This window comes from Ambystoma mexicanum, chromosome 3q (assembly GCF_040938575.1).
Source record: "Ambystoma mexicanum isolate Mex_15411 chromosome 3q, UKY_AmexF1_1, whole genome shotgun sequence".
Taxonomy (NCBI): domain Eukaryota; kingdom Metazoa; phylum Chordata; class Amphibia; order Caudata; family Ambystomatidae; genus Ambystoma; species Ambystoma mexicanum.
The window spans coordinates 1,245,484,960-1,245,508,227 of NC_090926.1; the positions used below are offsets into that span (position 1 = coordinate 1,245,484,960).

At 47.4% G+C, this 23,268-nt stretch overlaps 1 protein-coding gene across 1 annotated transcript; it reads left to right on the top strand.

Annotated features, from left to right (window-relative positions):
- Positions 1–2,714: 2,714 nt before the first annotated feature.
- On the top strand, positions 2,715–10,585 carry ELOF1 (elongation factor 1). Its single transcript, XM_069604209.1, has 4 exons — positions 2,715–2,873; positions 3,314–3,435; positions 4,590–4,660; positions 9,489–10,585. Exons 2-4 carry the CDS (start codon positions 3,320–3,322, stop codon positions 9,551–9,553), a joined length of 252 nt encoding a protein of 83 aa, XP_069460310.1. The 5' UTR covers positions 2,715–2,873; positions 3,314–3,319; the 3' UTR covers positions 9,554–10,585.
- Positions 10,586–23,268: the final 12,683 nt, after the last annotated feature.

Here is a 23,268-nt window from a genome sequence, read left to right on the forward strand (position 1 = left end):
CTGTGGTTGGTACATTCAAGGCTTTGCGACCACGAGTGCGCCCCTACGGGAGCTCACCAAGCTGGTAGGCCCTTCCAATGGTTACAAAACTTGCGAATGTGTGTTCACACAGATCAAGAATGACATTCCATCAGCAGAACACATGGCCTACTTCAATCCAAACTGGTGCACTGAATTCAACAGTCGCCCTGGGAGCGATTTTGGCACATCAGCCAGGATGGGAATCTCCCCGGACTGTTGTGGCCTTCGCCAGCAAGTGCATCTCTGATGTGGAGACCAGGTACTCACAACCGGAAAAGGAAGGTCTTGTCGCTGTCTGGGCATGTGAACACTTCCAAATGTTTCTCCTGGACAATCCGTTCGCGATTGTGATGGATCATCAGGCACTGGAAACCATCTATGGAAGTTTTTGAAAGATGGGGTCTGAGATTACAGGACTTTTATCCACAAGCCAGGGAAGTAGTTCAACCCGGCAGACTTCATGTCGCGACACCCGCTGCCATGCGAGTCCACTGACAAAAGCTTGGCAGAATAGTACGTCAACTTCCTCACTTGTCACTGCCTTCCCAGGGCAATCACATCTGAAACCACCCGAATTCACACAGAGCGAGACGTTGCACTAATGAAGATACAAGAACTAATCCAAACTGGGAGATCTGTCTAACACCAGTCAAGTACTAGAAACTAATTTCGCTGCTGGAACGCGTGCATTCAAGAATGTTAGAGAAGAACTGTCAATATCGTCGAATGGACTTGTCATGAGAGGGCACCAGATAGTTATTCCCTCGGATCTAAGACAAGCAGTGATTGATCCAGCACATGGGGATCATTGGGGAACAGTGGCCACGAAGAGACAAATTAGAGACACCATGTGGTTCCTGTGGATGGATCAAATGGTGGAGCGCACCCATCAATGCATGCCAACTGTGTCAGAGCACCTCCAGACTGAACCGACCAGAGCCTCTTGTAATGTCAGAAATCCCTCAACAACCATGGACCCACCTGGCAATTGATTTCTTCGGCCCCTTCGAAGGAAATAAGTACTGGCTAGTCATAATGGACTGGTTTTCTCGATTTCCCCTGGTGCACCTGACATCCACCACGGCGGCCAGCGTCGTCATACCTGTATTGGACAACATCTTCTCCCCGTGGGGCATTCCAGAAGTCCTAAAGTCGGACAATGGCCAGCCTTTCAGCAGCATGAAATGTGCGAGGCTCATGCAGTACATGGGAAATCGTCCCAGGAAAATTACTCGACTATGGCCTCAGGCCAACGGCATGGTGGATCGATTTATGGGCTGCCTGAAGAGTTTTTCAGCAAAATTAGTTAGGAGAAATATTGCCCAATCAGGCTGTGTGCAACATGCTCCGGAACTATAGGAACTCGCTGCATGGCACGACAGGGAAATGTCCCTCTGAAGTACTGTTTGGCAGGAAGATAAGGACCCGACTGCCTCATTTCGCAGAAGAACCGAGCAATCAAGTTCAACAGACGAGAGACGTAGATACTCGAAGGAAACAAGAGATGAGAGTATGCTGATAGCAGGCGGCGTGCAGAAAGTACTGACCTGCAAGTAGGTGACAGGGTGCTCGTATGCAGACAAGATAGAAAATTAGATTCAAAATGTTATCCAGAGCACCTGACGATATTGTATGTGAATGGAACAATGATTGCAGCTTGATCCCTGAAGCGAGTGGTTACTCAGAACGTCTCTAATTTCAGACTATGCAAAGATGAACGTTTTGAAGATCAAGGGGAAGAAGATGCTGCTTGACATGAAGGGTTGGTGAGGGCGAGAAGATGGGCCGAGAGAGCAGCAACAGGAACGGCAGACCAATCACACAGATGTACTCGAAGGCCGATACGCCTCCTTGAAGAGATGTGAAGGAAAAACTGTGAGTGACTTTTTGTTTGCCCGAAAGGGGGGGGGGGGGGAGATGTGTCCTTGCAAGGACACAGTTACATAGCTCTCAACTCACACGCTTTTGGCGGGTGTCACCTACCTTGTAAACAGCTAACTCACCCAAGCCTCCTGCATGCCCATTAGTTTCAATGGGCTTCTCACCCGCCAAAAATAGTGTTTCCACCTGCCTTTGCGACACAAATAGTTGAGAGCTATGCAGTTAACAGAGCGCCAGAGCTACTTCACGTGACCAGAAGCGCCCACAAATAAGGCGACTGCACAGAGCGCATACACGGGGGGTTTCCTGCACACAGGCAGTTGCCGGCAGGGAAAAATAATGAAAGTTGAAATGTTCTCCGTCTCCTTGCGATAATTCCTCTCTATACTGGAGTCAACCCACCATTCCCTCCAGTGTATACAGTCCTCTACCACGTCCTTTCACACACACCCTAAAATTAGGTCCTTTGCTGAGTAGGTGATTTTGCCACTGCTCAAGTCATCCCTGTACTTCTGCAGAGCAGTAGCCCCTTCTTCACAGCCTTATTTTATGCTTTAAAAGAAGCAGAACTATGAAGTAAGTTGAACTTTTTAGCAGGCAAAATGGCTGCCGCACGTGCTTTTCCCACTATCAGGACACACGTTTCTCCCAGACGGTACCAACATCGCAGAGCCCACCGCGGCCAAACATTGCAAATCCCACCCTCAGTCACATGATTGGACACCAGTGGTTCTCCCTCCGCCCAATCAAATGGCTCAGAAGCGGTGAGTGTGCCATCCTCTCGGCCAATCAGCGAGTTCGATGAGACTGGCGCGTTCAATCTCCGCGCCTCGCAGCGTGCGTCGCGCGCTTCTTATGCCAATCGATCCGGCAGCGGCGCCGGCTTCCGTTTACGAAATTCCGACCTCGAGGCGCAGGGAGCCCCGGAAGCGTAACCCGTTGCCGTTGGATACCGGAGAGCCGAGGCAAAGGTGGGGGATGGGAGCGACCGGGGGTAGTCGTAAAGGAGGGGGTGTGGAAGTATCATGAGGAAGAGAGGGGGGGTGGTTTTGATGGGAGTGGCGAGGGGCAATAAAAGGGCTGTATGTAATCTGGAAAATCTTGCCCTGAGTGAGGGGGACAGTACCAGCCTATGGGATCCGCCTAGGTGTAGGTGGGGGGGTTGTGTGCGCGAAATAGAGCGGGAGTCTGCATGTGTTTTGGACTACGACTCCCATGATCCTTCGCCATTGACTGCTCGTTCGGACTGATGGGAATTGTAGTCCAAATCACCTGGAGAGCCAAAGGTTTACTTTATATTTTCTCCTAGCGATCAGAGTATTTTGACTTTCCTTTTTGACGACACCTACCACTTATCCCCACGCCCGTCCCCGTAACTTTTAATGAACGTATTTTTTTTGTTCCCTTACAGGAAGAAATGGGTCGCCGTAAATCGAAGCGAAAGCCCCCTCCAAAGAAGAAAACGACAGGGCTCTTGGACACGCAATTTACATGCCCTTTCTGTAACCACGAGAAGTCCTGCGACGTCAAAATGTAAGGGGGCGAGTGATCACCAAAGGGGGCGGTGGGTGGTCAATTGCAGGTTCTTATTAAATGATCTGGGGCGGGAGGGATGGCCTCAGCCTGTCTGGATCCTAACTTGGCCCTTGACTTATCAAGCTTTGGCCTTAAGAAGGCGCACATTACCTCTCGTTCCAGTCCTAAACCAAGCCTACCAAAGAGGTGACCCCACCTCCCCCACAGGGCACATAGATGCCAGATGGCGCATACCTCGCGACCTCATTGAGTGACAATAAGCGGGACCTTCTCGGCCCCCAGGACGCACCCTCACCCCTTCGGTGAATTGCAGTTTTAGACCGCCTCTTGCAGATGCAGCACTGTCAGATGTCCAATGTCTATCCAGGTTGCCAGTATTGTCTGCTGTTCCCCCCCACACGTACTCATTGCTTCGGAGACCTGCTTTATTTATTTGGATTTATAAAGCGGCCCGGAGGCATCGTGGCGCTGTTACAGGGTATTCACTTAGTCACACAGTACAGATAATTCATGGCAGTGGTACAGCTGAAAACAAGACCGTGTTGAAGGTGCTTTCTCGTTTCGTTTCTCCAAAACCATGGCAATGCAGTCAGGCTGAATCTCTTTTTGTTGTTAAACCGTGGACTATGGCTGTTAATTGTCTCTCTGGGTAAATGTGTATTATCTTTGTTTTTTTCTTCCTAAGCAGGTTCTTGGTCTCGCTGTATTTGTGAAGTGCAGGCTGTGCACTCAGTTCTCTCTGGTTCTTCATGACTGCAAAGTATCTTTCCATTTAGACACCCTTCATGGCCTCACAATGTGCACTCATCGGGGTTGGGGGGTTATCAGCACTTAGAGCGCACATACACCCCAAGGTGCATCTTGGCACTAGAACTCCGATACAACAACCCACCATAGTGACCTAGTATAAGAGTGTTTTACGTTTTTGACCGTCACTGGGACGGAAAAGCACCCAAAGACGATGGTCAAACAGAAGATATCGAAGATGTAGCAAGTGCAGAGCCCACAACCAGAATCTGCCTTGTCCCCGTTAAGCTTGCTGTCCATCCAGATGGGGGAGGAGGGGTGAGGGAGAGTAATGGAGCGGTATTATCTACAGCAGTAACCCTTTTTTATTGTCACCCAATTGTTTTTTTCTTTTTCCTCCCCAGGGATCGAGCTCGAAATACAGGGGTAATATCTTGTACTGTTTGTCTGGAGGAATTTCAAACTCCCATCACTTGTATCCTTTTCTTTGTGGAGGTTGAAGGCACAGCCACCCTTCGATGGACCATCTGCTCTTCTCACTGTATTCCGTTCCGTTGACACTTAAAGCACTTGAGGCTATTTATATGCATAATTTGTGGATTGGAACCATCCTTGCTAAGCTCTGTTAATTGTTATGGTGTCCTTGTTTAGTGCAAGGTCATAGGATGTATTTTGAGGTGAAGCCCGCACCTCCTTTGTTGGATGATCGGATGTTGGATATCTCGCAGTTTGTTTACTTGTTCAGAAAGTAGATTTTCCACACTGTTTTATGCTTGGTGATAAGTGCACATTTTTTATCATCAAATGGTTTGTTGTGTGGGCTCATGGTCCCAGTTAAGGTCAGCTGGCACATGTTTCGACCTTGTGGGCCTTTATCAAGGCTGATACATGTTTAAAAAAAAAACAGTACACACATGTAACCACAGTGGTTGAGGGGGTGATATTTGTGACAATAATACCTGTGTGCAGGTGCGTGGTGTGGTGACATAGTAGTTATTTGGTCCAGTGAAGATTTAAATACGTTTGCATAAAACATATTACATTTTATACATATGATTATGGGCAGTTAATTCAATAGTAGAGTATTGGGAGAGAGTGGAGGAAGATGGCGAAACTGGGTTAGTTAGAACAATGTAAGTTTGTTTTGCGTGGTAAGGTGTCCTCTTACCTAGTGGTGATGGTTTCTTGCCCCATATGGGGTCCTAAGATGTATCTGGGCTCCAGACCTGGCACCGGCACACAAGTATTATATCACAATGTCACCCCACAACCGCTGTGGTTACATGTGTGTGTAATGTTTTGTTTAAACCTGTATCAGCATTGATAAAGACCCACAAGGTCGAAACACGTGCCGGCTGACCTTAACTGGGACCATGAGCCCACACAAAAAACTAGTTGATATTTAATCCACACCAAACGTAAAACCGCGTGGAAAATCTACTTTCTGAGAAAGTAAACAAACTGTGAGGTATCCGGGATAACCCCTGATTATATTTATATGCATACTCGTAGCTGTTTAGGTATACATGATATGATAAGGCATTTGTAACGCGCCTATACACAAGTGTTTCAAGGTGCAACGAGGCGGGGGGGGGGAACAAGGGGAGACAGACAACAATCTTACTAGGCCAGGTGTCATTCAGATCGCGCAAGTGCAAGGGTAGAGGGGAAGGGAAAAGTGCATGGGGGAAAGTGCAGTACAGGGTTATTAGCATACATCATAAATAACAAGGGCCAGCTGGTGGCAAGTGCGAGGTAAGTGCAGACAAGTGCTGGGAAGGGGGGCTGTATGGATACACACAGTCCCGCATTGCAGGGGAGAGTGGCTGGGCCGAGAACGGTGAATGGCCCAGTTGCAGATTCAGTGCAGTTTCAGTAGTATTAGCAGGGGAGAGGGGGAGAGAAAGCGGAGGCAAAGAGGAAGGTTTTGAGGTGCTTCGGGAACCGGAGGTGGTTCTCCTCAAGTTTCAGGGAGGTAGGAAGGCTGTTCCAGAGGGAGGCCCCTGCAGTGGAAAGAGATCTGCCCCCAACTTGTTGTTTGGAGAAGCGGCTGACCCTGAGGGAGTTGGAGGCGGATGAGCGAAGAGCTCGAGAAGGAAGATATTTAGGAAGAGAGAGTTGAAGGTATTTTGGCCCAAGGCCCCAGACGGCCTTGTGGGCAATGCAGAGGGTTTTGAGCTTGATCCTCGCAGTCACTGGGAGCCAGTGTAGTGATTTCAGTCCTGGAGAGATACGGTCCCTGGGCTTAAGGGCAAGTCTTGCAGTCCTGTTCTGGATGAGTTGCAAAGGGCGGAGAGTAGAGGCGGGCAGATTAAGATAGAGGCTGTTACAGTAGTCCAGCTTAGAGAGAACCAGGGCTCTAGAGACAGTGAGCTTCTGGGGGAAGGAGAGGAAAGGAAGGATACCTCTGAGGAGGTGTAGCTGGTAGTGTGACTTCTTAGATACGTCGGGAGGAGAGAAGGAGAGTGTGGAGTCGAAGATGACCCCAAGGTATTTTGCCTTGCAGGTAGGAGCAGGAAGAGGGCCCAGAGAGGCCGGCCAGAGAGCAGCAGGGAAGGAGGGAGTGGGAGTGCCGATGAGTAGAATCACAGTCTTACTGGCATTAAGGCGGAGGTCGTTGGCGCCGCACCATTCCTGGATAGCAGAAAGACAGTCAGAGATGAGGGAAGGGGAAGAGGAGGCCGAGGGTAGCCTGAAAATGAGCTGGGTATCATCCGCATAGCACTGAAAGTAGTGGCAGAGAGCGGCGATGTGGTGGGGGAGAAGTGCCAGATACTGGTTGAACAGCCAGGGAGAGAGGTTAGATCCCTGGGGGACACCACAGGTAGAGAAGAAGATGTCAGAGAGGAAAGACCCCAGTTGGACCTGGGAGGGTCGATTTGAGAGGAAAGAGGTCAGCCACGTTGGAGCCTGACCAGTGATACCGAGGTTATCACGGAGACGGTTGAGCAGGATGGTATGGTTGACAGTATCAAAGGCAGAAGAGAGATCAAGCAAAATGAGAACACATGGAATGTTAGAGTCAAGGTTCGAGAGCAGGTCCTCACGGATGTTCAGGAGAGCAGTTTCCGTGCTTCTGGCAGCTATGAAGCCAGACTGATGGTCATGAAGACTACAAACACATTCAGCATTGAGATTGAGCTGGGAGATGGCCAGTTTCTCCAGGAGCTTGCCCAGGAAGGGGGTGATAGAGATTGGGTGATAGTTAGCTGGGCAGGAAGGGTCGGAAGAGGGTTTCTTAAGAAGGGGGTGCACAAGGGAGTGCGAGAGGGGATGGGAAGACTCCAGGGGCGAAGGAGTGATTGCAGAAGTCAGCAAGGGCAGGATCCAAGGAGTTAATGTGGTCCTTGATAGTTTTGGAGGAACAGGGGTGGACCTGCTTTGACGAGACTTTCATAGATCGGACTTGTCTTGAAACCTCGTCAACAGAAAAAAGGGGAAAGGAAGAGAAGGAGAGAGGAGGGGTGGCTGCAGAAGAGCCAGAGGAAGGGCAGGGAAATAGAGGGGGGGAGGTTATAGGAGGAGAGTAAGGACAGGATGTCCTGAGTTTTTGAAATGAAGTGAGAGGCCAGTGCCGTGCAGAGGGCCTGGGAGGGGACAGGAGAGGTAGAGACTGCAGCAGGTTGGTCAGCTCCTTGCAGATTTTAAAGAGTTCAGCTGAATTGTTAGATGCCGCAGTGATGCGGGCTTGGATAAGGGCTCTCTTCTTGGTGAGAACGGAGAGCCGGTATTGCCTTTGGAGTAGGCGACAGGCCAGTTTGTCAGAGGATGAACATGAAGCACGCCATTTCCTCTCAGCCACCCTGTACTTGCGTTTAAGTGTGACGAGATCCGAGTCATACCAGGAGTTACATTTGGCTTTGGGCTTCAGGCGGATTCTCATGACAGGGGCAAGAACATCAAGAGTATCAGATATAGCAGAGTGGAGAGGACTGTGTCAGGGTGGGAGTCAGCCGAAGGGGGAGGAGGGGGCAAGAAGGTGGCAGCGAAAGCCTCAACTGACACGCGCTTCATGGGTCGGATGACCGAGAAGGAAGATGGCAGTGATGGGGGTGGCTTTGCCTGTGGGGTAGGGAGGGTGAGGTGGGAGGAGAGGAGAAAGTGATCACTCCAGGAGAGAGGAGTGGAGAGAGGGACAGGGAGGGGAAGGTCAGAGGAGATCAGGGCATCAAGAGTGTGCCCTGCAGAATGAGTCGGCCCAGACGGGAGAATAGAGAGTGAGAGAGAGTCGCAGAGGTTGCGAAAGAGTCCAGAGGGGGGACAGGAGGCATCCAGGTGGAATTTGAAGTCTCCAAGAAAGAGGAGTTGAGTGGTTGAGGACAGGAGTGAGGAGGAGAGGTCCCCCCACTCGGAGAGGAAGGAGGAAATTTGACCAGGTGGCCGATTAGATAGTAGCCACGGTAAGGGAATGGCTAGGAGAGAGAGAGAGTCGGCAGACAAGACATTCAAAAGAGGAGTAGGTCTGCGTGGGAGTAACAGTGGCAGGAATCCACTCAGGGAAGATAAGGGCCACCCCTCCCCCTGCACGGTTGGGCCTGGGCACAGAGAGGATCTTCATCACAAGATGAAGCGGTGGAATCGCCCTGGCGTCCCCTGCGGACACCTTCAGACACACCGGGAGCCGCAAAGGAGGGAGCCGCCCTTTGCCTAAGGGGGCCCTTAGCCGCTGGGGCTGCCCTGGTAGCACCAATAAGAGGAGGAGGAGACACGGGCCGGCAGCCAATCAGGGGGGAGCTGGGAGGATTGGAGGCGGGAGGGAGGGAGGGGACCAAGGAGAAACACGGAAAGGGAGAGAGTGGGGCTGGGGAGAACACACGAGGGGAAAAAACAATGGCAGCAGCCCAAGAATGGGCAGAAAAACAACACACGGCCCACGGAGGGCTCACATATTGGTGTTGTCACTATTGAGGCGCTTTGCTAGGGTTAATTATTTTCGTACTTTATTGACCTGATTTGCTGAGGCAGTGCTGCGCTGCTATTCATTAATGAAATATAAATGGTTGCTATTGACTTGCAATATAACTTTAATTTATTACATTTATATTGCAGCTAACACCTAGTAAATCAGCGCATCTATTACCTGGTAGATGGTGCTATGGGTTAGGATTGAGCATTGAACAAGTTTTGTAATGTAGTAACTGGGTAATTTAAGTTTGGGTGGCCAACTAGTCGCAGACTTGCATGCCTGTCAGTTTTGCTATTGAATTTGCTTGTGGTGCCCAGCCTGCCTTTCTAATATCTGTGATATCCTGTCTTTTCTGTATGCATATTCCTGATTAGACTCCTTGACCTGCAACCACCAGACCTCTCTGAAGCAGTGGACGTGTACAGTGATTGGATAGACGCTTGTGAAGCTGCCAATCAGTAGCCCTGGTGCAGCGGCTCCCTACAGATTCGTATCTCTTTGCCCAAATAATGGGATTGTTCTGTGGCAAACCAGCAAGAGGGGCACATTCTAAGAAGCTGGTTTTCAATCGGTGTCAGTAGAATGCATGCTTCAGTAATGCCCACCTAGGAAGTCTCAGGCTGGCTGTTCCACACCAGGGACAATGAAAGGAGCGCTGCAACAAAAAGCATGCCATAAGCATCTCGTGCATATACATTCATCCAACTGTCTAGCGCCTGGAGCTTTGGGAAATGGGCATGCCCGTTGACTGTGCATACAAACAGGAATGCTGGCTCTTCGTGAAAGAGAATTGAACCTCACTTTGGTGGGGGTTCACTCACTGTTCCCAAACCGCTCCTTCTATTTATTCACCAACGCACCCCACTACCATCCAAATCATTGCTTGCGATTTGTTCGCCTCAAAATGCCCACAATACCCCATTGGATAAACGTCTTGTATTCGTGACTATAGTTCCAATATTTTAAGATGCGGGTGCAATTTTTGGCTCGTATCCCCAGCCGCCTGTTTTTTGCCAGCCAGCTGAAGGTGCTCTGTATTAGGTGTTTGGCATTTGCTTCTGCAGGAAGGTACCATGGTGCCACCTAGGAATTGGCACCCTTTGGAGACCTGGCCTTTGCAGTGCTCCTGTCTTCTCTGGAGCTAAAAAGCGAGGACTGTTAGCAAAGCAGATGCAGTTTGTTTAGGAGCCGCTCAGTAATTAAACTGTTGATTTAGGTTTTTTCTTATGTTACTGCCCCCCTTTCATTTTATTTTTTTGTGGTTCAGAACCAAACTACTTTATTCCTACAAGGGAGGAAAACGTGTAAATATGTGTAGTTTGATGTTCTTCCACGTTGTTCTAAGTGAATTGACATTCGGTAGCACAGATATAGCAGGTAGCCTGGAGGTAGATCGTTTTAGTTGGGTTATTTGCTGAGTGGAATGAGAATTGGTTTGGCAAAAGTAGATGGTTTGTTGAAATGCTACTTTAATAAACCTAAGTTTCAGTTTTATGTGTCTGGGTTTTTTTTACTTGTAAATGCTTTCCCTAGAAAATGTTATGCCCAAAGTACCTTTCAAAATGGTGGTGCACTGCATCTATCCAGTCACTGAGGTGCAATGTAGTGCATGGCAGTCCACCAGTGACATGAATTGTATACATTTCTCCTTCTTTCTTTTTGGACTAATGCATTGTTAAGCAACAATTCTCCCGATATTGAGCGAGTTGGAGACTCGCCCCACCAACTTACTTTTAGGGACTTCACTTGTTTGGATTTGTTGTGTTATTAATACTTTTTATGTTCCTTACATTTTAATGACTAAGAATGCTTTAAAAAAAAAGTATAATTAACATCTCAAAGTGCATCTATGGTCTGGTGTACTATAATGAGCAGTTTTTTTGTTCAGATGTCTTATATTGAACTTATTTCAGTGAAATAAATGTGGTGAGATGCATGTGTACTGCTTATTGTCGTGTATACCTTTCTTTTGAGCACAAACCGCTCTACAGTCTCTCAGACACTTTTACTCCCTAAAAACAGGCAAATACCAGCCCGTAGAACCTGGTGCTCCTTCTCTCACCCCCCACTGCTCCATGTATATGTTCGGCCCAGTAGTGCACGTAGTAACACACGAAGAAACTATTATAATTGCCTGATCGAAATTCCGGTGCACAAATATTCATTTTTTGCTCTTGAAAAATGCTCCACCAATTTACCTTAAGGGCTGGGATAGTCCTTCCCTGGGGAAAGATTAGGATTTTCACTGTTGGAAACCCCGAATTTGTATGCAATTTCATATGCTACTGTGTGTGAAATGTATGCTGCCCCAACACGCTGAATGGTGGCTGCCTTGCTAGACTCCGTGAGGTGAGGGGGGGCGGGTGTTATCTCTTTATGGAAGATTGTAATGTGTTCAGGAAGAATGTGGCCCTCTAATAGAAGGTATTCAGAGCAAACCCAGTTACGTGAAATCCTTTTCTGATCTTGATGGTGGTTCTAGTTTTCCATTTCTGTGCCCATGCACGTTGCATGCTGGCTTCAGAGGTCGTGTAGAAGGGGAAATTGGCATCTACACTCTTTCTAGAACTCTATTCCTCCCGCTACTAAATATAAAAGCAACCTTCACTCAGTGAGGGTCCCCATTGCGGACTGTAGCTGATGTAGCCGAAACACCTGGAGAGCCCAGGTTGCAGACCACCTTCTTTAAACTGTTTGTGTTACACTGCAAAAGCACCTAAATGTATTTATTTGTATTGTGCCGATGGCCCGCGGGCATCAGGGCGCAGACCAGGACAAACGAGGAAGACAGACAAGTGATCAAAAGACATATGCGAGTACGAGAACACTTGGAGCCTTTCTCGTTTCTCGGCCTAGAGGGGAACCGTTCATTGTGGAGATTTATTTGAAAAAGAGGGTTTTTAGTTTCTTCCGAAAAGTAAGATGGTTAGCCTCCAGCCTGAGCGGAAGTTTGTTACAGATTACCACTGAGCGATTAGGGAAGGCTCTTCCCGTGCCGTATTCTTTCTTATGACTCGTTCCTGTTATTAATCCCTGTACTTCTGATCTTAGAGCCCCGGGTAGGGTTATAAAAAGTGATTTTAGATTTCAAATAGGCAGGTGCTTTTCCGTACAAGCATTTGTGTCAGGGTCAATGATTTCAAGTGAATGCGATCTTCAATTTTCAACCAGTGAAGGTCCCGTCTGGCTTCACTAATATCTTCGGTTTTTGCTTTTTGTTTGTTCTAATCGTGTTATTTTGAACTAGTTGAAACTTGTGCATACTTTGTTTACTAGCTCCTACAAGGAGTGCATTTCCATAGTCTAAGCGAGACAAAATAGTAGCTCTCGCTATTGAAGTGCAATTTTTCTCGATAAGAAATGGTTTAATTGCTTTAAGCAATCAAATGTAGTAGGCGCAGTTTTTGCTTGCGTACATTGCATGGGCATCTGCATTCAGAGATGCTTCTAATGTCATGCCCGCTGTTTTAACTTTGCTTGACACCTCAATACAGGATTCTCTGATTTTTAAGTGATTGGTAGTCAGGAGTGAGTTTAGCCTGCGCCTGGTTGGAGCCGAAGACCATTAACTCAGTTTTATTGCTATTTAAGCACATACAGTTAGTATCCATCCAATCTTCTATATTGTTATAGAGGACGTTTAGTGTAGTGCTATCCTTAGCTGGTTATGGAACTGAGCGGAGACTACGTTGAGTGTCATCAGCGTAGTTGGTGAAAAATACCTGGATATGGTCTAGTAGTTCACACAAGAATCGAATATACAGGTTAAATAGCAATGGTGAGAGGCTAGCGCTTTGTGGTACACCACAGAAAATGTTGGATTCCGAGGAGAATTTGTCTCCCCAGTGTACTCGAGATTGTCTTCAATAAATAAAATCATGCTTGGCCAGCATTTAGACTGGGAAGGAAGGGTCCTCATAGTTATTGTGTGGAATGTTCTTGACACTATTTCAAGTTTTTAATGTGACCATTGAATTCTAAGTGCATTAGTCCTGTCCCCCACATATTTGTCTAAACTGCCCTAAATTGTTCTGTCACACTTACATTTCCTGTCTGTGGAACCTTTGCGCCAATTATTACTGTCTCTGAGGAGTGGGTTGGTCTGCACATGTTATGTTGTCTTATACTGCATACCGTTATCATTGACATGGTCTCCAGGTGCTTGCTTGGCTCATTAGGAACGAGTGGTGGGGGGAGATTAGTGAGGGAAGAGGGGTTGGATAGAGGTTATGATCTTCGGTTGATGCTTGCAGAAACTGGTGTTCTGCTTTCTAGGTGAGTTTTGATTGTGTGTACTGGCTTGTATCTGGAAGGGCAGGGTCTAGTGTCTGGGATTGTTTGTTTCAGGGCATGCGAACGTCTGTTGGCTGACCCATAGGGCGTGTGTGGTACTTGAGAGGTATGCGGGGGCGAGCACGAGCAGTGATTGGTTAGTGCATTGGCTGTTCTTCTAGGTGCAATAAATTTGTTTCCCCCAACAAAGTCTTGTAAGTGCAATACATTGGCTGAGTGCAATGTATTAGCTACCCTGGTAAAAACATCTGATTACAGTACATTGGATAGCTTCACAAATTCATCCAAGTTCCATGTATTTGCTACCTTCAGTCTTCTGAGTGCAATACAATGGCTATCCTCACAGTGCATCCAGTTGCAACATATTGGGTACCCTCAAAATGCTTCTAATGGATTGGCTACCCCCAGTGGAATCAAGTGTAGGGCTATCTTTAGTTTGCCTTGAGTGCAGTGTATTAGCTACCATCATAAGATCTTCGGAGTGTAATACATAGGCTACCCTCATAAATCATTTAAGTGCAGTACAATGGCTACCTTTTGTAGTTCATCATTGGTGCAATGCATTGACTATCCTCACAGTTCATCTAAGAGCAATACATAGGCTACCCTCAAAATGCTTCTATGTGTGATACGTAAGCTATCCCCACAATTCAACTCAGTGCAATGCATTGGCTGCCCTCAAATCTTCTTGTGCTATACATTGGGGAGCTTTGGAGGGCAGCAAGGTGACTATGCTCTACGTGTGCATTGAATAACATCTGTTGCTGTAGATTAGATGTGTGGTAAAGTTCAGATCAGTGGGTATACTTTAAACATGCACCTAACTTCTGCTATGACGTTAATATTCTGTAACTGAAACAGTCCTCCTCTTTTACCCGACGTTGATGCAGATAGTTTTCGGCTTGGGTGAGCGGACAGGGCAAACTGGATGGGAGCTGCCCTTTGCCCCTGGCCATTCACTGGTTGCCCGGGTAGGCCCGGTGACGAACTTCTGGTCATGTGCCAATCGGCACCATAACGGCAGGCAGTTGGAGGAGGGAGAGGCAGGCCCGAGCCAACAAGCGCATAGTGCTCGCAGGGAAACCAATTCTAAATGACAATCCATGCCGAGAGCCTTACCCTGGAGGAATACTTCGCTGCTGCATCACCAGTGAAATGGCCCCAATACAGTAGAAAAAGTACTTCACATTTACCCTTGTCTGTGGGTCAATGATGCTTAAGTCTGTTACTCATTCTCTTAATGCTCTGTACTCCGCCTCTTTATCTGTGTCCCTGCTGTGTATGACATTATTGGTTCGGTTTGTTTTTCTGACAAGTATGTATCCCCAATTTGTTCTGCTGGTATTTTCTTAGAGCCTAAAACTGTTTACATCTGTGCTTGGCTTCGAGATCGTGGGCTATCCGTCTGGCTTGTGGTTAACTTCTGCTGAGCCTGTGTTTTTGTTGTTGCCTTTTAATCTTTTGCTTGCTCGCTTTGGAAGAACTGTATAAAACTGGTTAACATTTGTATTGCTTTAGAAATCTCCTCTGGAGCCATCTAGTGAATGTACCTTGTCACCAGCCCTACAATTCGCAGTGTATTAAAACAAAAGTTCTCATGGATATGTTCAGATCAGTGCCACCAGGAGAGCATTGCCATAGGAAGGAGTTCAGGCATAGTGTGTGGTACTACTTATATTTTATTTATAGTGTGCCTATACACAAGTGTTTCAAGGCGGGAAGAGGCAAGGGAGGACAAGACAACAATCTTACTGGGCCAAGTGACAATGAGAACGCGCAAGTGCAAGGGAGGGGAAAGTGCAAAGGGGGGAGAAGTGCGAGACAGTCTCAAGACCTAGAAAAAAAGTGCAGCCAACAGGTGGCAGTGCAGGTGTTAAGTGCAGACAAGTGCAAGTAGGGGGACTGTAGGGTTGCCAGGAGGCAGTTCAAGTGTGTAACTGGGAGGGCAAGGACCTGGGTCAGTGGTTCAGAGGGTAGCTGGGTAACAAGTGCAGTATCAGGGAAGTGGAAGATGGAAAGAAAGAGGGAAAGTCTTGAGCTGCTTCCGGAATCAGAGAGGGTTCTGCTCCAGTATCAGAGAGGCAGGGAAGCTGTTCCAGAGGGATGTGCTGGCTGAAGAGAGATCTGCCCCCAACTCATTGCTTAGAAAAGCGACTGATCTCAGGGAGGTGGACGAGCAAAGAACTTGAGAAGGAAGATATTTCTGACTAGAAAGCTGGAGGAATTTTGGTCCCAGGCCCCAGAAGGACTTGTGGACAATGCAAAGGGACTTGAATGTGATCCTTGCAGCCACTGGGAGCCAATTGAGAGATTTCTGTGCTGGATGGATACGATCCCTCTGAGGCCAAGGACAAGTGTTGTAGTCCAGCTCTAGGTGAGTTGAAGGGGACGGAGAGTAGAGGCGGGTAGATTTAAAAAGAGGCTGCTAACAGTAGTTGAGCCTACAGCGAACCAGAGCTCTAGAGACAGTGAGCTTGTGGGGGACGGAGAAGAAAGGAAGAATACCTCTGAGGAGGTGCAGTTGGCAGTTTGACTTCTTAGAGACGTCGAAAATGTGAGGAGAGTGGAGTAGAAGATAACCCCGAAGTTCTTGGCCTCGCGTGTGGGAGCAAGAAGAGGGCCAAGGGAGGCTGGTCAGAGTGGCAGGAAAGAGGGGTTCAGGTGTGCCGATGAGGAGGATCTGTCTTACTGGCATTCAGGCAGAGATCATTGGCGGCACACCACTCCTGGATTGCAGAGAGTCAGGGATGAGAGGAGAAGAGGCAGCAGAGGGGACCTTGAAGGCTAGCTGGGTGTCATCCAGACCAGAGCCTGATCAGGATGCATGGTTGACCGTGTTAAAGGCAGAAGAGAGATGCAGTAGGATGAGGACAAAGGAGAAGTTAGAAGAATGAAGGTTGGAGGGCAGGCCTTCACAGATGTTCAGAAGAGCATTTATGTGCTTCTGGCTGCTCTGAGGGCAGACTGTTGGTCATGGAGACAACCAACATATTCTGTGGGAAGATTAAGGTGGGAGATGGCCAGCTTTTCCAGGAGTTTGCCCAGGAAAGGAGTGATAGAGATCAGGTGATAATTAGCTGGAAGGGAAGGGTCGGCTGAGGGGTTTTTGAGAAGAGGGTGCACAAGAGTGCTTGAGGGGGAGGGGAATGTTCCAGAGGTGAAAGAGTGGTTGCAGAAGTCAGCGAAGGCTGGAGCGAGGGTGTCATTATGGTCCTTGATGGTTTTGGAAGAACCTGCTTAGATGAGGTTTTTCATAGATAGGACTTGTCTAGAAACCGCATCAGGGGAGAAGAGGGGAAAGAAAGAGAAGGGAGGGGGTTGGCCGCAACAGGTCCAGAGGAAGAAGAGAGAGTGGAGGGAGAAGCTGAGAGGGTGGACAGGATGTCCTGGGTTTTAGAGAAGTGAGAAGCCAGGGCTGTACAGAGGGCCTGGGAAGGGCCGAGGTAGCGACTGTGGCAGGATTGGCCAGCTCCTTGCAGATCGAGTTCGGCTGAGTTGTTGGATGCCGCAGAAACATAGGCTTGGATGTGAGGACAGAGAGTCATCGTTGCCTTTGAAACGGGCGGCAGGCCAGTTTGTCAGAGGATGTACAAGATGCCAAACATTTCCTCTTAGCCACCCTATCAAGCTGAATGTGGTTTAAATGATACCATATGTCAGCCCAGTGGACCCAGTTAAGCTGTTGAAGGGTTGTGTATTTGTTGTCCAGACAAGGCTTCCCCTTCCAGGACTGTAACCTTGAGGGATTGCATCTCTTTGTTACTTTGTATGGGCAGGTGGCACCCTTTCAGAAAAGAGAAAGTGCTCAGTGAAACATTCCCTGAGCCTGGAGACTCTGATTGTGAAGTGAATACTACTTCAAGTAAAAGTTCAAACGTTCAGTTGTTGAGAAAAATACAACAATCCTTGTATTTCTTGTGGTATGGTCGTGGTCTTTTAATTTTCAATTAGTTTAATACAGAAGAAGCACAAGCTGATGCATTTCGGACTGCAGGTCCTCGTCCTCCTTCATGGTGCGCTCTAAAAGAATACAATAAACATAATCTTGTAGAGACCGTGCCTTACAACAGGATATGTGCAATAAATACACCACAGTCAAGGATCCTGATAAATCATACCTGTTCTTTAGAGAATACAACGAAAATGTCTGTTTTGTGGCATTCGTTCTGCCTCGCACTCATCAGTACATATTGCCGAGTCACCTGGTGGGCAGGAGATACCAGACCGCTTAGGCGAGTCGGTAATTAATAGAATTCATAAAGTACATTGTGTTGGTTAATGTTTTAAAGGGACCTGAGTCTCTTACTTGGTGAGCTGGTAGCAGTACTCTTGCTGTTCACTGGGGGTCCTGGCGTGTGTACACTGCATGGGACAATGCCGTTGCCATGGAACTAGGCACGCTGGGCCCACCAGAAAGGATTTAACTAGCAACGCCACCAAGCGTCCGCGTGATGGCATAGAATACGAAAGTATTGACTGCGCAATCCAAATTATGCATGTGTCTCACTGGAATGGAGCCATGGGAAGTGTAGTTCTTAGATTCTCAAGCCAACATGTGCAGACATGCTTATATTTCTGACCTTAAAATAGAAGGGCATTTATGCTCCGGTATCTCCTTTTTTCTTGAGTCTTTGGTGACTTTGTTTTTGGGTACCATGAGCACATAAAAGTAAGACCTAAGAGCTGCTTTAAAAGCATCCATTGATGTTGCTGCTTTTGTTTGGGGGGGGGGGGGTAGTTCATAGCACATGAGGTACAACACAGCCAAAGGTTTAGTGATAAATGTAGTTTGGGGAAAACTGTTGTAAGGCACAAGGATGATGAAAAAAAAAGGGTCTGTAGGGTCGAACCGGATGGCTGACGGGCAAGACTTAAGCAGACAAAAAGCACAGGAAGATCTGATTGTGATCAGCAACATTGTAGGCACGGTCGAACCAGGTCAACCAACTTCCTGGGACAGACTGTGAGGCTGGTAAAATGGTATAAATGACTGAAGCAGCAGCCAGAAGCACAGGAAGACAGCCAAGATCCAGACAGCAGAATTAATCGAGTTCGTAGGTGAGTGAGGCACTTCAGTGAAAGTAAGCGGGATACCGGACGGGTGTACAGGGAGCCCGGGTTTTGATGCTAGAAAATTAATGTGCTTGGCCTGGTTGGAAGCTTAGTTTGGTCAGGAACAAAGGGAGTAGTCCAAATAAAATGCCTTTGCTAGAGTGGAGACCAGTTAGCAGTTCTGAAGCAGTCTAGGAATTCAGTACACAGAAAAGGAGCCACAATAGATGAGAGGGATTTTACACCAATGATATGTGACTTGCAAACATCACAGAAGGTGTCCCAATGTCCAAGGGAGTGAGTTTTATTTGCCTGTTTAGATTCTGCAGGCATGCTGGGAATGGAAGTCCTCTTTTGCGGGCAATCTACAGTCACTGCAATATGTGCCAGGGATGGTGACCTCTGATTTTCTTGAAGCAGGGAACATGGCTGCTGTTGGGGCATATTCTGATTGGTGCTATGTGGCGTGTGATCCACATTCACGCACCAGCTGATGTTTTTTTTTTTGTGAGGAAAATGGGAATTCCTTGCCTTATTCATGAACTGCATTTTAAGCAAGGATCTAAAGTCTGCCTGGACCGTAGGCATAGAGTATCTCATCTTGGATAGTCTGTCGACCATCACTTTTGGCAGGGAAGTAGAGCACCTCTGTTTTGGTAGGGTTTAACACCAGAGGGTGAAAAGCCGTCCATTATTGAATGGCAGAGGGAGTTTTGCTTGAGGGACCAGAGGAGAGTTCAGGAAAAGAGAAGAGGATTTGGGTGTCGTCTGTGAAGAGTTGGTACGAGAACCTAAAGGAGGAGATTGGTGCCCCAAGAGCAGAAGTGTAGAGTGTAAAGAGGAGCAGAGCCAAGACAGAGCCTTGCGGAACACCAACAGTTAGGAGTGACTTGAGGGGTGGTGGTGTTCTTGGAGACACAAAATTGACGAGTTGAAGAGTAGAATTCAATCCAGGCAACATGCGAATAGGAATCCCAAGAAGATACAAAGTATTAAGGTGATTGCAGTGATCGACCATGTCAATGACAGCAGACAGGTCACGGAGAATTGGGATAGAGGATAGGTTGAAGCGCAATGAAGTTGGACACCTTCATGAGTGCAGTTTCTATGGAGTGACAGGAGCAGAAACCTGCTTGTACGGGGTTTCGAAAGTTGTGGCTGTCCAAGAAATTGGTAAGATGGTTGAACACAACCCTTTAGAGTACTGTCTAAGGAGAGATGCTGGATGAAGGTTAGCCAGTTGGTTTGGGTCAGCCCATTGCTTTTTTAAGAGAGGGATGACTGTGGCTGTTTTAAAAACAGAGGGAAAGGAAGCGGAGTCGAAGGACAGGTGGAAGAGTTCAGCGAGGTGAGAGGCCAGTAAATGACTAGCTGAGGGTCTGATGGGACGCAAGAGGGTTAACCCTCATCCGTAGAGATAGCCCTCTGTCTGTAATAGTGTGACTAAAGTGGGAGATAAGGTAGAGGATGATGGTTGAATAGGCGGAGTGTAGAATGTAGGAGGTGGGAGTCTCTAATTTAGGAAAGTTTTTCAGCAAAGTATTCAGCTCGGTCATATGCTGTGAGAGTAGAAGTGATGGTCATAGACTTGGGAGGAGCGAGAATTAAGAGAATCAGGTGATGTTTAGTTGGAAGAGAATCAAAGAGTTTCCCAAGATCATCAATGAATTGCCCAGTGGGACCAGGTGGGCGATAAATGGTATTGATGTGAACCGAGTGAGGCAGAGCAATAGTAGAGATGGTGAATTCAAATGAGTTAGGTGAGGGCGTGGTATTGGAGATTTGTGAGACATTGAGGCGGGAAGAGAGTAGGAGTCCGATGCCTCTGCCAGTCAGTCGAGGAGAGTGAATGAAGGATAGTTTGAAGGCATGTATGACCGTCAGAGTATCGGTGTCAGATGGAGAAATCCAGGTTTCAGTGATAACAAAGGTGTGGTGGAGGAGAGCTGGAGTGAAAGTAGTCGGTGATAAAGGACGTTTTGTTGCATACCGATTGAGCTTTCAGAGTGCAATGTTAAGTTGATGAGGTAAGGAAGAGAAGTTGAGTCTCAGTAGAAGAGAGGAGAGGAGAGGAGAGGTGGGTAGGTGTTAGGGGAGGTATGGGTGGCTTGTCGATTTTGTTGGAAGGAGGGCGAAGAGAGATGGAGTAGTGGGAGTTTCGAGTTCTATAATAGGACCAAAGGGAGAAAGGCAGAAGCAAAGGCCCATAGACTAAGAGGCTAGTCAATGGCTATTCACTTCTTCACTGGGGCACCTGTGGCAGGACGCCTCTCGGAAGTTCAGAAGTGATGACATGCTCCTGTCACCTGATTGCCTAGCCCATCAGTGGTTATTCTAATTGCCGGGACACCAGCTAGGAGCATTTTGAGCAAGAGGTTAATATTGGAGGAGAAGGTGTGTAGGGAGCAAGGTAGCAAGTAGATGAGAATAGTCAGAGCGGTGGGGGCAAGGAGTTAGGCAGAGATGTGCTCAAAGTAGGGGAGTGGGGCGAAGTATGAAGGAGAAGGCAGGGGGTCATAGTGTGTCCTTGATGATAACAAGACCAGCACCACCAACATTTTTTGGCGAGAAGAGGGGAGTGGGAGACGGAAGAAACGTCTGTGTGAAGGACTGTCAGTGTGTGGATGTCGTGGTTCATCCAGGGGAACAGGATTTAGTGATGAACACCACAGAGGGTTTAGGCTGATGGGATTCAAAGTCGGTTGTGAGAAAATATTTTTTCGTAGAGGGTTGGGCTCTCCAAAGACCACGTGTAACGTAGTATTGTAGGGCGTGGGAGGTCGTGCAGGACGAGACAGCAGGTGAAGAGTTAGATTAGCGGAGATTGGTTACGTTATTGAGATTTATACAGCGTATTGCTACCATTTTCATGGTCTCCAGGCACATCTGAAATGGAAGGAGGAGGGTTAGTGGGATGGGGATGGAGAGGGCAAGAGCTTTTGCTGCGCTGTTGGTAACTTCAGCTCGGAAAAACCAGTGTGCAATAGCGTTCCAAGTGCTGAATGGGATTACCGCAATAAATTATCTGGTTCCTAAATATCCAGACAGACTCACAGAATATGGCAAAATACTACTTTATTATCAATTCAATGAGGAGGGAAACCTGGTGTGCAAAACAAATCTCAGCTCACACACTCTCAATGCATTTCAGTTATACAAAAGGCTTTATACCTCGGCTGTGATGTTCTCCTACGTGGCTAACAGTTGAAACCTACTGGGTGGAGGGATTGGTTAGGGGAAATGTATACATTTCTTGAAGAGCAGACACAGTAGAGTCTGCTCGGTCTCCCATTTCAGTTCTCTTCGGGGTCCCTCAGGGAGCTAGCATGTCTCTGCCTGTACAATATCTTCATGGCCCCTTTCTTCTCTGATTTAGACGCAGAGAGGATCATTTTCTCGAACTACGCGGACAACACTCAATGTGTCATTCCGCTCTTAGGTTGCCACACGCAGGATGAATTGGAGCTAAAAAGAGATTTTAACCCTATAGAGGAATGGATGCTGAACAATAACTTGGTGCTGAATAAGCATAAAACGGAACTCATGTTTGTGGGTAGTTCAACCGCCCTTAATAAATTGGACAATAATTTTGGCTCTTTTAGGTTAGGGGTTGAACAAATCATCCCAGTCTCCAAACTCAAGATCCCTGGGGGTGATTCTTGATCAGACTCTGTCACCAGCTTGGTATCTGCATCACTGTACTCCGTGAAATTGCTGTACCATCTTAGGCCCCTTATCACACAGGCAAATGCAGAAACGATCGCCATAGCCATTATTGGCACCAAGATGGACTATTGTGGTAGTTTACTTATGGGCGTTAGTAAACAAATACTCATAAGCTTCAGATTATACAAAACGGGGCCATAAGAGTCGTGATGCGTCTGACTAGGAGAGATCACGTTACAGAAGTTAGTCGCTTCATTGGCTCCCTGTAGAAGCATGTGTTAAGTTTAGGATCCTAACCATCAAATTTAAGTGCAGACAAGGACTAGTGCTCTTATATCTGCAGGACTTCATTATTGATAAAGTCAACGGCAGAGCATTGAGATATTGTGGACAGAGCCTGCTACTAGTCCCAAGGAGTAGATCTTCTAAAGCTGAAAAGGGGGCCTTCCAGTGGGTGGCACCCAACCTTTGGAATCAGCTACCGACTACTCTGAGATTCCAAAGTTCTCTGCCTGTCTTTAAGAAAGACCTAAAAACGTACTTATTTGAATAAGTTAGCAGCTTCTTTTCCGTAAGCTGGTATTGCAGCTTCCGGTCCCTGTGGGATTTATGCTCAGTGTTATGTCGTCTGTCCCAAATGTCGGCGCCTTTATGCCTCAGGGTCCACAGCGCGCAATACAAATAATGTATTGTAATATAGTTTATATGAGTATTAGTATGGTATGGAAATCATGGTGGGCACCAATAAAGACAGACGCAAGTGATCACAGTTCAAGGGTGTTTATTGAACTTTATAACTGGTGAAATAAACGCCTAATCTAAATCTAAAATGGGAGCAAGCTACGAGCAATAATAATAATAAGGTTGTCCTAGTGGGGTCTTGACAAATAAAAAGTGCCTATACTAAAATAAAAACCTATTGCCAATCCTTACCACTAAGTTACTAAAAGAGTGTGGGATAATATTCACCAGAAAAGAAAGAAGTGTTCACAAATGATATGTCAGGCTGGTATGGCTGGGCCTTTCATCCCCATGTTTTAAGCACAGGATAAGGCAGGACTTCTGAGCACGGCACACTCCTGGGCCTCTCTAGCACGCGGTTCACTGTTCCGTTTAACGATACCAGGACGTTCAGGGGCCAAGTCTCTTTTCTTCAAAGTCTCTTG

Excerpts from the sequence above, each read along its gene's own strand:
- ELOF1 (XM_069604209.1), top strand. The coding sequence starts at position 3,320 with ATGGGTCGCCGTAAATCGAAGCGAAAGCCCCCTCCAAAGAAGAAAACG. Across the intron at positions 3,436-4,589 it reads AAGTCCTGCGACGTCAAAAT|GGATCGAGCTCGAAATACAG; the intron begins GTAAGGGGGCGA and ends TTTCCTCCCCAG. Across the intron at positions 4,661-9,488 it reads ATTTCAAACTCCCATCACTT|ACCTCTCTGAAGCAGTGGAC; the intron begins GTATCCTTTTCT and ends TGCAACCACCAG.